Source organism: Fringilla coelebs (genome assembly GCF_963513975.1).
Source record: "Fringilla coelebs genome assembly, chromosome: 1".
Lineage (NCBI taxonomy): Eukaryota > Metazoa > Chordata > Aves > Passeriformes > Fringillidae > Fringilla > Fringilla coelebs.
In genome coordinates, this window is record NC_140028.1 from 139,820,940 (window position 1) to 139,840,610 (window position 19,671).

The 19,671-nt window shown below is 37.8% G+C and overlaps 1 protein-coding gene across 11 annotated transcripts in view; it reads right to left on the reverse strand.

Annotated features, from left to right (window-relative positions):
• The window catches only part of PARD3 (par-3 family cell polarity regulator), a 443,962-nt gene that overhangs the window by 378,542 nt on the left and 45,749 nt on the right, over window positions 1-19,671 (reverse strand). For all 11 annotated transcript variants that reach the window (XM_084221270.1, XM_084221269.1, XM_084221268.1 and 8 more), the window contains exon 2: window positions 16,729-16,830. In XM_084221270.1, the coding sequence (XP_084077396.1) occupies window positions 16,729-16,830 (102 nt within the window). The remainder of the gene's footprint in view (window positions 1-16,728; window positions 16,831-19,671) is intronic.

Genomic DNA, 19,671 nt, shown 5'->3' on the forward strand with positions numbered 1-19,671 from the left:
ACTCACTCTTGTACAGGACAACAGGGGGCAAAACTTTGTTGCTATTAGAAAAGTGACAAAATCTTAGTTGGAAATGAGATAAAATCCTTTTCCATTAGGAAATTCTGTAATATTAAAATACAACTTCTTCTTTTAGTATTAAAATGAAAACAAAGACCATTCGCTCAGAACTTCAGAGACTGTTCAAAATACATGTCAAAATATTGCTTATACAGCACAAAAAACTCCCACAATTTTTATACCATGCAAAGATCACCATTCCACAAAAACAATGGCATAGCACTTAAAACATACTTTTATGTATAGGTAATAAAGGGGACTAAAGGGTACTAAAACACTAATTTTCTCTTCATTAACTAACTAACTGTTTCTGCTAAGGTGCTGAAAATATGAGCATTTTGAAATGGAATGTTATGATACATATATCCAGAAATCATTATTCATTTTTTTTTGTCCCCTAGTTTGTATTTGGCAGAGTTTTCCCCCTCTTAACTGGAACAAAATGGCTAATCCTAGAAAAGCATTATTGCAGCTGACAACAGTTTCTTTTGAAATGCACCGATCCCATTTTGAGGATATAATGCTGCACAAGAAGCAGCAAAAAAAAAAATGCATGCACGCTGCTTCTTGCTAATGAGGGAATGCCACCAAGAATTTTAAATTAATAATCAGTGTGCAGCAGTACTGGCTGGGTGCCAGCAGGATGCTGAGTTCGTACAGAAGGGTGGGCAGATCCCTACTGGGCAGCACTTGGAAGGCGAGGCAGGAGTGTACCCTCGTGGTGAAGGCAGCTCCTGCACACCAGGCTGTGACAGCAGCAGTGTAGCTGAAATGTCCTGTCACACTCACCAGCACAGTGGAGGCTGGACCACAGGATCTGCAAGGAGATGCCGAGAAAGCTGGGCTTAATCAGTTTAAAGAGGAAGCTAAAAGAGAAGATTGTTGCTGTCATCTGTGACCTAATGGGTGGGAAGAAAGAAAACAGAGCTGGGATCTTCTGAGAAGTGACCCAGAAGTAGGAGGAGATGCAACAGTCACACTAATTGCAACACCAGGAAGCCAGATGAGGCTTTGGAAACAATTTTCACCTTGTCAGCAAACACTGAAACAGGTGCACAGAGAGGCTGTGCAATCTAAAGCCTTGGAGATGCTCAGATCCAGATCACACAGGCCCTGTTTGCAGCAAGGGGTTGGACTTGACGCCTCCAGAGGTCCCTTCCAGCCTCAACCACTGTAGCTCTGTGACTCTGTTTCTTACTCTCCTCAGTGCCTACATTGCAACAGCAGACCAAGAGCATTCAACCAAGGCAGGGTGAGTATTTGCAGCTGGGAGAAGTTTGGTGAATATACACAGAACCCACCAGCTCAGCACACTGCATTGGGCCAAACTTAGCCCGGTACTCTGTGGGACACCACCAGCCCCTTGTGGGCACAAGCAAGAACAAGGACCTGCCTTCCCTGGCACCTCCTTTCTCATCATGGGTAACATCATGCACTGCCAAATGGAATGGCCAGTTGGCTGTTTTGCTCCCTTGGCTAGCAGGGCTGGAGCCCTGAATGTCTTTTTCACCCAGCTTTGCTAAGGGACACTCATTCTCTACTGTAATGTCCAGGGCTCTGTCGACAGCAAAGCTGCTCCCAGCATCAGACTGCTCCCTGCAGCAGAGGCCATTGTATCACCCCTCCTCCTATGAGCTGTCCTTTTTTTCTGGCAGAGTTATCAGCACTCTGACCCCACTTGCCACAACCAACAATTCCCAGTATTGAAGCCAGGGAGAGATGGGAAGCAGAGCCAGGGAAGGTGGAAGGTCACACACATCTGCAGCACCACCACAGTCTTAGATCAGCTAAAATCTGCCACAAAGCCACACTTTCAGGAGCCTAAAAGTGTGGTTTATCATGTTCGCTTTTACATGAGCTGTAACAACAATTACTCAAACAGAATTAAAAATAATAGCTCAATTTAGATCAGATGAACCTCTAAATTGTCAAAATAAAGTCTCGTATTTTGCTTGCATTAAAGAAATCACCAACTAAATTTGAAAACCTCCTGGCAGCATGGTGTTATTTTAAGACCACAACAAAATATTTCTTGAGATGGTATGCAATACCATAATAACTTCCAGGACAAAGCACCAAGAGAAGGAATCCATGACTCTGGAAGAGGACAACTACTCTCTCAGTGCACTGGAAATCAGTAGCAAGGAGAGCAATAACCAACACCACCACAGCAAATGCCATCAAGGCACAATGATTTACACTGCTGTAGGGAGCATTACCACACACATCTACCACAATCTCCATGAACAAGCCTCAGTAAGAAATGGAAAACATGACTTCAAGACTCACCATGGCCAAACCTCTCACTATCATTCCACTCTGCTTCGATTTTACTCTTTTTAACTGAAGGTGAGCCCACTTCACCAGCTACAACCCACCTCACCCTGCTGCAACCACAGCTTTAATAATATCAGCCAACCACTATGGTTAACAGCTTGCCAGGCTCCACAGGGAATGAGTTTAGCTAGGCCAACTTTCTACTAATAACCCAGCTGCCAAAGGAACCTACACACTCTTATCTCCCAGTGCTCTGTTACACATATCACATGCTTTTCCTCTTTACACGCTTGTCTGGTTTCATTAAAAAAAAATAGGATCAGATTTTTCACAACAAATCCTCAGGCTCACACTTAAAGCTGACTTCTCTTTCCCCAAAGAAGGTACTCAAGATTCCTCAGAGAATTCAAAATAAACTCTTGTAAAAGACAGGAAGAAAATCACTAGATGAAAAGTAATCACAGATCATGGTTTTCAGAAATAACATCTTAAAATGAAATGAGATTACAAACCATTTGCTGGTAGCTGGTGCTATGGCTTTTTGCTCACCAGATCTGTCACACACCAGTAGTCCTGGTCCTGGGACATCTACTATGTATTGATGTGAAAAATCATTACCCTTTTGGGCAACCCCCTTCCCTCACATCACCAACCTTCCCAGGGCCATTTTTCCACTCACTGTTTCTTTCTAATAAGACAGCAGAAAGTGGAACTCATAGGCCTTTCCCTGCTCTCAGATGCTCATAACAAGGCATCTGGAACACTTCTATAAACTGAGTCATATCTAAACACAGGGACTGGAAGATTTTCTAACAACACCCTCTTTGTATGCATTGCCTTGCATCTGGGATAGCAGGCAGTGAACCCCACAGAGTTCAGGAATTATAGAGCTTAAAAGAAAAGGGAAAAAAAGTTTGTCATCTCAATTCTGTAGAATTCCATGGAAGAAAAATAGGAATGCTAGTGAATAAACCACAAATCAGCAGTCTATGTAAGCCTTGTATGAGCATGGAACTTTGCCAGATTCCAAAATGCTGTGTGCAACACATAAGTAGTTATCAGGAAAACAGTTTCAGATCTTAATTAATGCGCTGAGGCTCCAGCCCACATCCCAGTAATCAGTCAGCTGGTGATGACAAAGAGAAATAAGACTTGAGAGGCTCTCACAAAACAGCTAAAAATAAAACTGGATCTATTTTTTATGGTCCCCTGCACATAAGGATTTTGATCTCAAATTTTTACTTATTTACAGTTTATACTTCATGCAACTGACTTTGTTCTTCATTCAAAACACAAGAGACAACCACTTCTCTTAAAACTATCAAATATTTTATACATTATGTTGCATAATACTTGTACACCTAAGAAGACCAGCCTACATATTTCTGGAATGTGATTTCTATCCAGATCAACCAATACAACAATATCAGCAGCCATTGAATGTAATTACCAGATTTTCTACCTCAGAACAGATAAGACTAGGGAAAACAACAGAATAAAAAAGTGACCTGTACTAATAAATAATTTGATGGGAAGATTATCTTGGAAGAGGTTCATTGCTACATCAGATAGAATATTTGATATTGTTGGGTTTGAACACTTCATGATTTTCCATTTCTAGTAAGTTAGCTAAGCTAACAAAAAACCCATGGAACAGCAAGAGAAACACAGCAATTCACCTTAACATTTTCTTACATCACCATAATTCAGAAAATGTAATAAATGGTATTTTTAAAAAATGCTCTCAGATTCTTATTACTATTTTACCAGTAATTAAACACTTTTCATTAGGGGAGAGGACAAAATGAAATTTTACCACAAAAAAGAAAAATAAGAAATTAAACTGCAAAAACAGGAGGTCAGTGATAATAAGACCAAGGAAGCAGAAGACGATTTCACAGCATGCTGTGATTTTGAGAGACTTTGATATCAGTCTACCAAAACATTTAAAAAATAATTTTGGCTTGCCTGCCAGTATAAGCAGAAGCAGAGTATTGTTCCTCCAGGGAACCACCCAAGTAAAACCACATATATTGTGAGCAGCAAAGTCTCCTATTGTCTCCTAAAACAGCAAAGACCAAAGCACAGTTTTAAATATTCTCAGATGTCAAACATCTATTAGAAAAATATTTTTTAAAAAATTAGAAAGAAACTCAATCAACAAAGAAAAGCCTTTTAAAGTAACATTTCTCTTGGTGCTGTAGGTGAAAATCTGCTCACTCAGTAACCCAGCCTGGAAGGAGTCTGTGTGACCACCAGTGACGCTGTGCTGAGCACAGTTAGGTCTGGCTGCTTGAAAACTGATCAGATTCTGGTAAATTCAAACCCATCATTTTTCAAGTCCAACAGTAACAAATGCAGTTGAGCTTTGTGCTCAACAGCATTTCCAATACACACAGAAGTGTCTGCCCTCGTGAGAAGGGGGGAGGGCAGGGAGGAAAGAATGGTTCTGTCTCACTTAATTATTATGATTTGAAGATTGAAACAAGACCAAGCCTATAGGAAAACTTAACTGTTCTTACAGTTACTGGAGCATTTAGAAGGGGAAAAATACGTTCTTGAGTCAGAAAAGCCCTTATTTAGATCTTTCCAATATACAAAAGTTATCAAAATGGACCTTTGTCTTGAGTGCTTCATTTCAGATGTATCACCCACTAACCAAGACAAAGTAGTAAAAGTCTCTTAAAACTAGTCCCATAATTCTGCATCTATGAGTACTGGAGTTCAGACATACATCCCTATGAATAAGAATTTTTAGCAAAGCACTTTTTCTGGAAGTGACACCATAAAAGATTTAGCTAAAGCAGATTATAGTTTTTATTTTAAATAAAAATATAATTTAGAAGATTAAATAATTAAACCAACAAGAATACACATTCAAAACTTGTTCAAGCAACAGCCTGAATTCAGTAATTGAACATATTTTTCATTAACCACTAGAGGTCACACAGTAAGCATGGCAGACATCCAAAAGATGAGTGGACTCAAGAACCTTATGGTCTGTTAAAATCAAAATACACGGATACTCACTGATTTGCGCTCACAAATAAAATTCTGAAATTAATGTGAGTAGCCGACTTCCCCAAAAGATTCAAGGAACTTGAACGTTCACAGATGTCATTTAGTATTTCATATTTTAATAAAATTGAGATTTATTATTTTTACTTCTAAAAAACACATCAAATAATGGGTGGAAGTGCAGCAGGACTGTCAGAGCTTGCAGCACTTTTGAAGGTTTTTCTGATTTAAAGTATTTCCTCATTTGAACTTCTGGAACTTCAATTCAAGAAAAACAGCTTCAGCTATGCCTATAATTAACACTAAAGAATCCAAATAAACTGGAATATTCTTACATTTTACCAGTAAATTTCTTGCTATGTAAACAGACATTTTAACTCTCCAAGAACAAGAGAAAACAGTAATAAAACCAAATATGATCCCACACATATAAAATACATTGTATTTTTAATCTAATACTAAAGTTTACACTGGACACAATAATTTACATTCTCTTAAATCTGAATGGGTATATGCCCTCAAAAATTTAGATGCAGTTGGAATGGTCAGGGTCTGAAAACTACTTGCTTGCAAGAAATTCACTTTAGTGCTATTGAAAATCTAGTCTATTTCAAAACATTTGAAGAGACACTATTTGCAAAGTGTTAAATCGCTTTATGTTGTACACAGCTAATTAGAAATTCCCTGTAAAGTTCATTTAAACCGTTCAAGAAGGTGCACACAAGTGCAGAGCAAGAGATGGATCAGAGTCAGTGATCCTGTACTCCTTCCATATTAGATTAAATTTCAGGGATCAGTATACAAAGATATTTCATGAACTGACTCACTTTTTATTCCCTTTACGACAGTTCACACTGCATCTTCTCTTTGGAGAGATTTCATTTAATTAGATCCCAGCAACAAAATATAAAGAAAGACCTGTGTATGAAAGTCTTTTACTATGGCAAAGCAGCACTGCCAAGGCATTAAACTGCCCTCTAACCCAAGAACTGGTCCCACCAGAACAGGTGCTTCTGTTGACTTGCATTACCTGTTCTGGAATAAGTAAGATATTTCACTCCCTAAAGCTCTCAGTCTGGTACATTTCAACATTAAAAAAATAATAATAACAATGAAAAGCAGTGGAACAGCTGTAATCTGAATAATAACTTCAAAAGTTTCAGCACCCATCATGTTTTTCAGCACAACAAACACTACCCAAACTCACAGGAAACTTACTGCACTGTAGGAGCAATTCCTTGAGACAAAATAGAAATCATAAATCACATCTTAAAAGCAGAAAAGATGCAGACTTTTCTCAGCATAAAATTAACACCATAAATTTTCTAGCTCTTAGGAAATATTACAGGAAAAAATCCAGCTTTACTGGCACACAAGCTTGTATGCTCACACATACCTACAGACACACAGATTGCAAGTCAGCAGAGATTGCTTGCCGCTTCACAGTAACACAGCAAGATTTACAAACTCCACAAAAATTTAGAAGGCAAGATTTTTTTCTGAGGAATATCCAAATACAAACCTGCTTTTTCTGTGCCTGCCTTTTCTGAGCACCCAATGTAGCAGACTTAAAGCTAAGAGACTTGGATTGTCTCCTAACTTTCACTGAATCTCTCCGGCGATCATATGAAAAGGACGACGACTTCTTTGTAATTTTCCTCTTAGGTGTGTCTGCCATTTCATCCAAAGTATGGCTACCTTCAAGTAAACAGCATCCCAAGAAAGTAAAAATTCAGTATCATCAAGCTCCCACCAAGCTTCTATGAAACAGTCTTCAATCTACAGGAAATCTTGCAGCCTGTAAGGAATAGAGCCCACCAAAGACCAGTTTCAGTTCTTCCAACAGGTTGTAAAAAAAGAAAGAAGCCAATGGTCCTGCAATGCTGAATGTCACTGAAGAGCAGGCAGAACTCCTTCTTGCTGTTTAAACTCAGACAGGCTTCAGTGGTGATGCTAATCTGAAAACGTAGTGACTATCCTGCTGAGCACGCTAAAGGTGAACGGGAGGTAGTTCCCTGCACACCAGCTGGGTGTGGAAGTACACCAACAGGGTGTGGGGATGAAGCAGAAGACTTTGGGTTCAAAGCATCTCCTTAACTCCTTCCTCTCTGGGCTACTGCTGGGAAGTCAACTGAAAAGTCAGACTGGTGAAGGCTCCTTAAAAAAAGACAGCATTACTTTCCCGGTTTTGGATCCAAGGCCCTTTCTGAAGAAACCTCCAGCATGCAGTAACCACCTCATTAAATGCATTAGGGGCCCTATTTTAATCTAATTTAAATATTCCGTGCTCTCTCCTTGCCAGTAGACTATTCACACTACAAACCTAGGAGATACTTCAACTTTTAAGTCAACTAGAGAATAAAGTACCTGACTCTGAACCTTACTGTCCTTCCTTGGAAATAACTACAAAGTCACAACAGTCTCTTAAGACCTGTTGGTATCAATGGATAAGAGAGTAATGAATTCTCATCCCAGTGACAGTGTGGGAATCTTATCAGACAGCTGAGATTGCAGCTTTTGTAGCAGGACTGTGTTTAGGTAGGAATGTTTCTCTTGCATAAGGTATTAGTCAAGGAACTCTACAAGGGTGTAGAGCCCCGAGAGTTGCTGCTACTGATTTCCATTAAACAAAACACATCCAAAGGGCCGAGCTCTACAAACCATTTAATCCATGTTGAAAGACAAGGAGGAAAACTACCTTTTGGCAAACTTGGGCATTAATCAGGGTCTTTTCCAGAAACTTTTCCTTATTTTATTCATGATGCTACTTCATGTACAAAACAACTATGAATAATTTATAGTTGCAGGATTATCCATTACTATAATTAAGCTCTAATATGGGTCAGTCCTCTGGTGTATGAGTCTCACTACCTCTGTTAGGAAATATCTGTGAAGTCGGAACAGCATTTCTTTTAAGACCTGCTGATAATAAGGAGTAAGAGAGTAGTATTAATAAATCCCCATAACCAACCTTTTCTGCAACTTCTTCCTTTGTTGTAGGATGAATAATCTACCTCTAGGACACAGTGAAATTGCTAAAATTAACCAAAAGCTATCAGCATGTTAAGTATTTATTAGCCATAATGGCCTAATTCTAGATTCACTGCATATTTTTGTGGAGATTTACCCCGTGAAGGATTAGAAAGCATTGCTTTATATTATCTACAACTATATCTAACCAGTGAATCTGTAATTATTACAAGATATAGAAAAAAAATTATTAAATATTTTTGGTACAAAGTCTCTCTTAATTGTGATGTGTTTATAATACTGCAGCAGTCATTATCTGGAGACACATATTGACCTTCAATTTTACTAATATTTGACACTGAGACCATCACCACTTCAACACAGTCTGTGGTTTCACCAAAGTCTAGACAAAAGAAACTTTTTCTCACAAACTGAAATCCTACTTAAATTACCAAGTTTCCATGATTCAACTTTTTGAAGAGTTAAAAGAAGCAGAGAATTCAGTATTATGTGCTTGCAAATGACATCTCAAGAAAAAACATATCCTCCAAAACTTTGTGAAGCATCTATGACATTTGATAAACATCACAGATATTCTGATGAAAATTAAGGTCAAGGAAAGTTGGAAAACCTTTTGCAGACAGCCACTCTTATGACAGTTTCACTTGATGCCCCAGAGCTTCCACTGAAAAAAACAAAGAACCACTTCTCAATACCACCTCTGATTCTAAGCCATCTACAGTTTGCTTCTTACAACACCTTTTCAAGGCTGAGATCCTAGTCCATTTAGACACTGCTGGTGGAGGATGTCAATCTGTACCTGGAATCAGTGTTGGCATTTGCTCTGTGCTTTTTGCTATCTCTACAAAATCATTTTTGGTTGCTTGGTTAGGTGCTGGAGGAAGCAGAGGGCTCCTCAGCAGCACACACAGCAGAGAGATCCCACCACCCCCTGCTGCATCACAGAGACCACTCCAGCAGCTCCATAGGCACCACTGAAAAAGCAAGGTCTCAGCCCAGTCATGTTCCCATTCTTCCTCTCCTTCCTTCACACCTCAACCACTCCCAGCTGAAAAGCCCTCTCCCTTTCCTCCTCAGCTTGCCAGGTCCTTTGGTGAATTTACAATATTCATGAAATAGCAGAAAAATACTCAGGTAGTTTTGCAAAGAAGAGTCTTCTGTCCCTTGAGTGAACAAATCTGCCAGAGCCCCCATGAGCCAAGCAGCAGCACTGGGATGAAAATACTGGGGAGAGGCAGAGACAGGGCAAACTGCTGGAAGCCCTCTGAGAAATGGTTATGTGCCTTGCACGTAAGCCACTGTGTCCAGAGGTCTATTGCAAAACCAGAAACATTCTCCCAGAAATAAGAGAAAGCTCAGAACTCATTAGTTTGTGTATTCAGTTAAAGCAGACTCTCTCCTAAAGCACATCACCTTGGCCAAAATGACATTACATCCACCATGTTATTGTCTACTCCCTGGATGCTTCTGCAACTCTTTATGAGCAGCATTTACCATCCATGTGCAGTTTCCCACACAATAATGGAATTTGTCACTCCAGTATTCAAATCTTCCTTCTCTCAGAACAATTGCAAGTATATTGAACAATACATGTTCTATTTTCCATCTTCAAACCAGTTACACATCCATAAAACCCTTCCTCTTATTCCATGCCAAGTCTGTGGGGTTTTTGACTGTGCTAACCCTGTCACTGTTGCTCAGGTCTGTCTTTCTGCTGAGAATACAGGCATAATATTGTGAGATATTACTTTCTTGACAATACTGTCACAATCTTCCCCAGTATATCATATTCATGCATGAGCCTGCTATTCCTCAGAGAACAGTTTTTACCAAAATATTCAATTTTCAGGAGTCAGATTTACCTGCAGCTCTCCAGATCTCCATGGAAACTGATTTATGGATTTACTAATGTCAGTTGTCTCCTACGTGAGAGTTCTTAGTGCAAAAATACAACTGTTTCAGCATCACAGGAAAGGAATTGCAATATTGCAATTTATCTCAAAAATACACAGCAAATCATGGATGGAAATGCTGTCACCAAATAGCTAGAAAAAACTAAGTGATGATGAGATGAACAATTTGAAGAACAGTGCTGAAGGAGGTGAAAAACTAAGTACTACAGTTAGGAGACAACATTTAGTTATATCTAATATCTCTTAGGGATTGAAAAATGCATGTTGCAATATTCATTATTTATGACCTTTATTTCCTCACTTCCATGGATATATGATTATATATTAGTCTCATCCACAAACACTGTGAAATTATAATTTAGTTTACTATTAGAAACACAACAAGCATTTAAATTCCATTCTTTGACTGAAGATAGCATTTATATTTTGAGCATGCTATTTTCAAATATGTCTTCCTTAAATTGCAGCTGGGAATAAAGGCTGTACAAATACTTTGTTTTCTACTTTAGATTCATCAGCAAGACAGACCTAAAATTCATCATGTGGCCATCCCAGAATTGAATCAATAGTGGTAATGTGAAAACACCTGGTTTAAAAGGACACATTCTGTTTTTACCAATTTTTCAGAATTTCAGTAATACAAAATGTCAAACTCTAAAAGCACAATTAAAATAAAAACTACTGCCAAACAGTAGATGCCATCAAGAGCCCATTGTTCAAAAACAGAAGTTTTTAAACAGAAAATAATCATGGGGTTGGTTAAATGATGGGTTTCTTTCCCAGTATCAATACTTTCCCAAGCCTGGTGGCTCAAGCAGTTATTTTACGCTGTTACAAGAAAAGAATGCCTTATGCTCAAAATGTGTTTTGCCAAGTCACTTGTGAGTAACAACAAACTGTTTCAAGGTCATCTGTTTTCCTGGGATACTGGGAATGAAGACACAGAACAAGAAGAGAGAAGCTGCACAGTGTGGCAGCTTCGTGGCTATAGTTGGAAATTAATTTGACAGAAAGGTTTTGAGGGGAAAAAGGTTATACCAATCATGGTATGGTAAATACTGCAAATCATATTTCTGAGTAATTTTTTGGGGCATTTTAAGGTTTTGCAGTCAGATTTGCTGCATGGGACCTGGAGAACTTGTTTCTTCATTCAATCCAGGGTGTTAATGTGTTAATGGCAGAAACAAGAAGCACGAAGAGTTGTTATTCTCTACTCATGATTTTAGGGTTAAACTCTTAACTTGCAGAATCAAAGTGAAATCACATGTAAATTCTGCTGCATGTTTGCTTAAATGAAGCAGAGACACCCAAAATTTTGAATAAACAACACTACTTAGAGTATTCTGATTATGTAATGATGAAAATCTAAAGATAACACAGCTTTATCTGCGCAGCTTTCCTTAACTTCAAAAGCTCTTTTAAGATTTTTGAGTGAATGAACAGCCACAGGGTTACCAGAATCTCATTGTTTCTAACAGCATCTTGCTGTCACTGGCCTACCCTGAATTTACTACAAAAATGGAGTCTTGCATAACTGGCTCAAAAAATAAGAGTGAGAGAGCAAGAATCAATAGCAGCAGAATACTGTAATCACAGCTCTTCAGTCCCTAGCTAGCCTTTAACCTTAACATTATAATGCATTTGCTCAAAATAGCCTTATTTCTGTGCAGGCTTTCAGTTAACATTTGTTACAAACAAAATACAGTCATCCTTTCCAAACCACATTTTGTGTATCACATGCCTCTCTAACTCAACAGAGCTTTCCAGGAGGAAGTAAACAAAACAACAGTATTATTTAGAATTGACCATCTGTTTTAACACAAAGCCCAAAAGTTCATTTCCTTTCCACTACACTGGGAAAAGGTCCTAATATGCTTTGACATTATGTGAAGAAGCTGCTCAATGACTTTTTTCCACTAGAAGTCTTCACACTTCAAGCAAGCAGGCACCAACTTCATAATAATATTAATAGAATCTCTGTAGGTCTCTTAAAAGCAGATGCAAATGAAGCACAATTGATTTCACTGAATTTCAGCTGCAGTTTGCTTACTTAACACAGTTAACTCTAGTTCATGACTGTTTACAAATTCCATTTCAACACAGATCCATGAAATTAATCTCCATCCCATTCTCACCAGAAGTATTCCACTCAAACCAGCAACTTCTTGTGTGTCTTTCTGGGAGGTTCGAAGTTTGTCTAAGCAGCACTAAGCACCAACATCACCTTGAACTTCCAGTGACCTGGGCCAGATAGAGCAGCACATACACAAACACTGTGGGAAGTGTGAGACTCCACTCCAGACAAGACCAAACCATATTCCTCTGGTTTTTATCACTGCATTCAGTGGGTGTAAGCATGAATTGTGCAGGGTGAAGAGCTGACTGAATATTTGAAAATGTTAAGTCAAGCAAAGAAAGCCTGTGCCTGCCTTAGCATAGAGAAATAAAGCCAGGCTGTAAATCCAAGCATATACCAAATTACTGTGGTTATTTTTAAGAACCAGCGTTGAATTTAGCAGTGATAAAGGAATTTATAAGATGCTGTGGCCTTTCGGATTTACATGTTGTTAATCCCAAATTAATTAGGCAAAAATAAGTATATTGGAGCAAACGAATTTAGGAATAATTGACCTTAGGTTCACACCTACATTGTTTCAAAGTAGCTCTATTTGCCCAGCTGATCATCACAACCAGTGGCTGTTAATGGCAGATCCTTGTTCTCTTGGGAAGAAAAAACTCTGTAGCAATATAGCTACACCAAACACAAACATCTTGATCTCTAAAGCTTCCCACTGAGCAACAGTCTGAGCATTTCTATTCATTAAAAAATTACATATAATTGCAAATGAATTTTTTTTTCAACTTGTTCAAAATATAAATTACTATTTCACTGAGAATTCAAATGGGGGCAAGTTATATTCATACACATAATTCGGGTTTGTTAGTTGTGTTTGTTTTTTTTTTTAATGAGATTACACCACAGTTTTCTCAACATTTTTTCATGGGTAAAGAACAGTCTATGAGATCTTAGAATAATCACTTCCATATTACACCCAATCACCCAAGTGTCTACGTGCCTCAGTCTAGCCGAAGAAAGCACAGTTAAAAATGGTTGGGTTCTGGTTTTTTTCTGGGTTTTGGAGGTTTTTTTGCTGCTGAGAACGTCTGCCTACCAAAAACCGAACTGAGGTCATCAAGTATGCTATCATCAAGTTGGAAACTTATCAAGATGACATATGTTTTTTGAGAGTCTTCATAGAGAGGGCTACTTTTGCAAGTTACAGAAATCCAAACTAAACAGGTTATTAACCTATCTTTAAAATATTGGTCTAATCATTAAATGCACAAGAAACCTGTATTTTTGAAATAATGGAAGCAGGTTACACAGCTGACTAAATGCTAGCTGAAAATAGGATCTTGTTTCTTGTAGCCAAATATTTTTCAAAAACAGTAACAAGTCTGCCCATTTGTATTCATGTATACACAGAGATATATAAATGTAAAAAACACTGATATGTTTCCATATTTGAAAACTATCCATATCTCCATAGTAAAACCTGGAAAAAAGTACATTTCAATAAATATTAAAAAGTTTCCAAAAAAATTATTTAAATGAGCATTTAATTTTTTTATTATAAGGTTATTACCTTTAACTGCATTAACAAAGCAATTTCACATGTGGTGATATGTGTAATATAAATGTCCACATCTTATGCTGGCTAAGTTAGAGTGCTTTATGCACTTTCTCAATGAACTAAGTTAAAGGGCTTAAGTAAAGCTGTTTCAGAAACAAAGGAACAAACAGCTTAGCAAAATCAGTTTTTCCAGGTAGTTGTTTCATGCTTTACTCCTTTTTTTTTAAGGAGGAACAACACTGAGCATCATAAATCATTCCAGAAAGCAATTGAAAGGGCTAACCCTTACTCATCCATTCTGTTTTAGTAAGGTACAAGAAAATTACAAAATATAGGGACAGAAGAAGCTAAATAAAGTCATCCTAGCATACTGCATTTTAATGTGAAGGATGCCATCAAAGATGCTTCTCTCATTCCATTCAGAACAGCTGCTCTAAGGGTCTTTGTATTTGTTATAGGACAAAACATTTTCTCCATGGAGACAGTGGAATAGGAGTAAATATATTCTTCACATCCCTGAAGTGTTTTATTTTACTATGGCAGTTGACTGTACAGAGCAATAAATCCATCAAGAGGACAAGTGGCCCTTAGCTGCTCTGCATTCTGTATTGTGATGATATGACACTGCACAATTATACCATAAAAGCATCACCAAAGACAAAAATTATATTTATCACTGATCCTTATGTCTAAAGAACCACGGTAAGAGCAAACTAATTTTCAAAAATACAGATGTCAGGTAGTAAGTAACACAACAAACTTCTCTTCAAGAATGTAAGGAAGTTCCTTGTGAAAGTGAACACTAAAACATTAAGAGTTCAGTTTTCCAATATCCTAGACATTTTTGTCCCAATTTTAAAAAAGAGAGATATAGGCAAATGTTTGATTTTAAGCACAGCTAATCCTACAGACTTCAGTAATCATTTAATTACATGTTTAGACACCATCTGTTTAAATGCCTTTTAACAAGGTATGCTTAAGTATACAGATAAGATACAAAATATCCCTAACTGGAGATCTATTCCAAACCTCACATTAATGAGAAATGTATTAATTTATAGCAACACAAAGCCAGTTGATACACTTGCTATGCAAGCAAAGTAACAACCAAAACTAAGGGGAGCCAGGAAGGTCAGCTCTAAAACACACTACAGGAAACTAAAAACCAATGACTAATGACCAAAATACTTGAAAAGACCCAAACGTGAAGGTCAAGTGAGAATGACTAATTCAAGGATATAAACCAGGATAGCACAGTGCATGTTTATATTGCACCTTCCTAATCAATGCTGCAAGGTCCTTTAAAAAAAGGAAATTTAACTCATAGGATATAAACCAGGATAGCACAGTGCCATCAGTTGAGATGAGCTTGGCAAATGCAGAGATAAATATTACTAATTGCTAAGTATCTTGTCCATCTATACACAAAAACAATATTGTAATAACGACTTTGCTTGCTTCAATTGCAGTCAGAGTTTTTCAGCTATTAGTCATGCACATAAAAACACCCACAGAGTTTCACTGTGAGTTAATACCCCACTTGAAGGCAGCAAGGCAAGGTAACAACCAAAGAATAAGGTCTTGAAGTCACCAGAATTCAGATTTCTGAGGGGAAGAGCACATGAGGAACTAAGTGCATGATTCAAATAAGTCTGTGTGTGCATATATATATATAAGTATTTATATTTAGTGACAACATGCACCAGCCTCCCTAAGGCCTGTAAGCAAAAGCTAAACTAATCACACAGCTGAGCACTTCAATATGAGATAACCAACTAGAGGTTTTAATTAGCTTTTCATGAAATCTTATCTGGGCACTATTTTTATGGAAGAAATTCCTGAAAACTCAGCACTGTTACTCTATACAGCTTGAGTAATCCCAGCATTTCAGACACTGAGGAGTCTTCATGTCCCAAGACTCCTCACATAATTTTTCCTTATAAAATCCTGGTTGAAATAACCATGTCAATTAAGTTTTGTCACAAGAAATAACTACAGGCAAAGTATCTATTTCTGAAAAATTAGCCTAAGAGTCATCATTTGGCCAGTTTTCAAGGAGCCTTGACAGTGCCTGTTCCAACAGAGGCAATTAAGGATACTGTCTGTGAAGGAGTGCGGTCCTGAAACACGTTTCCAGACTGAAGTCTGTATCAGGCTCAGATGCTTTCAAGAGCTTCAGCTTTCTAGAGCAAAGCAGCATATTTACATGACTTTGCAGTTTGCCACAGTGTTTCTTACCCACATTTTTTTGAACAAGTAATTCAAAGATACTTGTATCTATAACTTCAACAAATAGCCAATAAACAAAAGGCCTCTTAGTCCACTGTGATCTAAATCACTACTCAAAAAAGCATAAAAGCACTCAAGGCTCAGCAGTGTATAATTATTGTCTCAAGTTCTGTGTAACTAGCAATTCCTCCCAAAACAAATTTTTGTGGGGAAAAAAAAAAACAACACTCGATAGTTTAAAACCAGCAGGATTTTTGCACATATTCAACTGGTAACACAAAGCTGCAACATCAACTTACAGATGCTTTTTTTTTTTTTTTGCACATTAATTTTCCACTTTTGAGGCATTTTCCACTGTTTGAGGTATTTTCATCCTTGCAGCCTGCTTTTCGTATTTGAACTGCTGAAGAACCAGAAAGGATGGAAAACCCATGATTTCAATTAAAAGGAAAACCCTGACAGAACAAATTTCTCACATCTGTCAGGCAAACTACATGAAAAATGTTGTGTTGGCTCCTACTTTGGGACACATGCAGGAAACACACACCATTGATGCGCTGATGTGCAGTTTGTGCCACACTGCTTTCGTAGCCATGTGTACTTACACGGTCTTTGTCATCAGCTACATCACAAAGAATGTCATCAAGATCCAAGATCCCACCATCCCCGTGCTCCAGTCGATGGACTTGTATCCAGTAGTTTGGATCCTGCATAAAAGAAGAAGAAAATAGCATCAGATTATCACAGGCCAGCAGGAAAATGTTACTCCACCATATAGTCAGCACCACAGTCCCACAGATTCTTGACATCAAACATCTATTTAGGTCATATTTCTATAAATAAATGTAAATTGAGATGTAAAGTCCAAGTTCTTTTTCTAAATTGACTCAGACTAGATATGCAGTCTTCCCTCTTCTAACAGACCTGCATGAGTCACAATCCCATCGCTGACACATAGGACTCTGACATATTCCAAATATTACTGCACATTACATTCCCAATATTCCTCCCATAAAAGGAAGAAAAATACATTGTCCACAAAATAAAGCATGCCAGACAATAGTAAACAGGCACAAAAGGTTACATGCAGCTGTAAAAGATGTGAGGTTTTTACAGAACAGCTATAAAAGGCATAAATAGACATTTAAACACCATCAAAATGCTTTCTACCTGTCCTTCACTAGAGGTGGTAAATGGTATATCTAAAACCTATACTAAGAGCACTTTCCACATTTGAAATTATATACACACACAGACACATATACACACAAACACATATGCATACAAATGTGTGCATGTGGCCCTGTGTTTATACAGGTGTCTAGCAGTAACTGGGAGGACTGGCTTTACAGTCTTTATTATTACTTTTGATAGCAAAGGAAGCCATAGGGAGCAAGGCTGTGTCCACAAAGTGTCTCCAGCATATGACCCAAGTGCTGGTTAGTACCTGACACGCTATTCTTAAAGGATTTGTTTCCTAATGGGGGAAAGTTGCCCTGTAAACACCTGGCCTGATCATGCTACATAATCCTGCTTCTCAAATACACCCCCCAATGCCCCGGGCTGTTGTTCAGTGCTCAGTGTAAAAGAGCTCCCTTGCTTTTCACTGAGAAGGCATGGCTACACAAAGTTTCTGCTGGGAGGACCATCAAGATTGCATCAACCTGCAAAGTTCCTGACTTCCTAAAAATAGCAATTAGCATGAACCTTTTTATGTATGGCGTCTAGAAGAGACAAAACGAACGAACAAAAATAATAAAAACATCACGCCAAAGCCAAACCTGAATGAAACAAAAACCCACCCACACTAAAAATAGAAGTCGTAAATAAATAAATTACCTCCACCCTAAAAGGCTTGAAAATATTTTGATTTCTCAAAGATGGAACAGGACAAGAAATGGGACTACCAGAATTCCTTTAAATCCATATACGTATTTAAATCCTGACAGAACATGCTGCACAAAAGAACATAAACAGATATTCATCTTGGCTTTAATATCCTAGAACTCTTATGTATTTGCATATGATATATATGCATAGGTCAAATAATTTGGAGATATGTGGTAGTATGAAACTTACTTCATTGTTTGTATAAGTACATCCTCCTTAAATACTGCTGTAAGTCATCATCATTAGATGATCAGATTTCAGAACTTCATTTTACAGTCATTAGGCTAGTCATTCCAAAAATTAAATTACAGACTTTTTTCTCTGATTTCTCTCAGTATTAAATATCATTACCTTCCATTTCTTCTAAGCAAGCACTTATTATACAATTAACTGGATTTCTAGTATGTGGGTTTTCTCTAAACAGATTTACTATTGTAGCATATTACAGGAGATAACGTAGCATATATTTTTTAAAAGTAAAGATTTGGGAATAATTAAAAATGGCATTATATTATTCACACTGTCATGCATATAGAGGCGCCTACATAGCTAGTTAATACACAAAGCTGCTCTGTAAAAAAGGTACATAATGCAAACATTAGGATAAACTTGTAAGTTTGAATACTCCACTAACACAGACAGGGCTGGACAAAATCACCTGCATACACCAGAAATCTTTCAACATTTCTTAACAAATATGTTTGAAGGGAAGTCTTCGCAAACTCTGCTCTCAGATTAAAAGGAAAAAAGATCCTTCCTCATCCTCCAGCCCATTAAAAAAAATCTCCTCTGACTCTTATAGCTACACCAAAGATTGAAACATGTTTGCAAAGACCAGAAAAGCTGTGAAGGACCAAGCTGTGAAGCACCTTGCACTTCTGAAGGACTTGTCTCAGGTTTCCTCTGCTGAGATTCTCCATCTCAAGGCTAATCTGGAATTTAACCATAAACCAGCCTTCACTGCAAAACCGCAGATGGAAAACTGAGTTTGGGCTTTAAGAGAGCCTGATCCCTCATACGTCACCCAATTGACCAGTTTTGTTTGCAACAATTAATCTTCTTACTGAAGAATGGAAACATTAAAAACAGGTAACTGCAATACGGGCTCAGTGACCTGACTACATCCATCAAAACAAACAGCACCCAAGCTGAAACTACAACATCAATATCCATGTATCCTTGTTTTTTTGCTTCCTACCACAACTGTTTCCTACCTCCAAGGCAAATGTAAAAAAACATTCACGACTACAGAATCAATAGCAGAAACACCCATTTCTAAATAACTATTGTGCCATTTCAGCATGCACAATCTACTTAAAAATAGCTTTGATATATAAGCTGCTTCTACTAATTACTTCCTTTAAAAGTTTCTCAATATTGCATAAGAAGTTTTAGATAGACTTCATTTTTACTGCATCACCTATTAGTACTGCCGTAGCCTGAACTGCTCTGGTCGCTTTTCCTGTCAGACAAGGTCCTGACACAAAACAATACGTGAGCAAGACCAGACAAGAAATATATAAAACTAGTTTGGCAAGAACTTACTCTGGCGGGATTTGGTAAGTAAATATGAAATAACAATGCAACTTTTCATTAAAGCCCTCTCCAAACATCAGAACAGTCTTCTCTTGAGGCCCTTTTACTCTATTAAAGGTTTT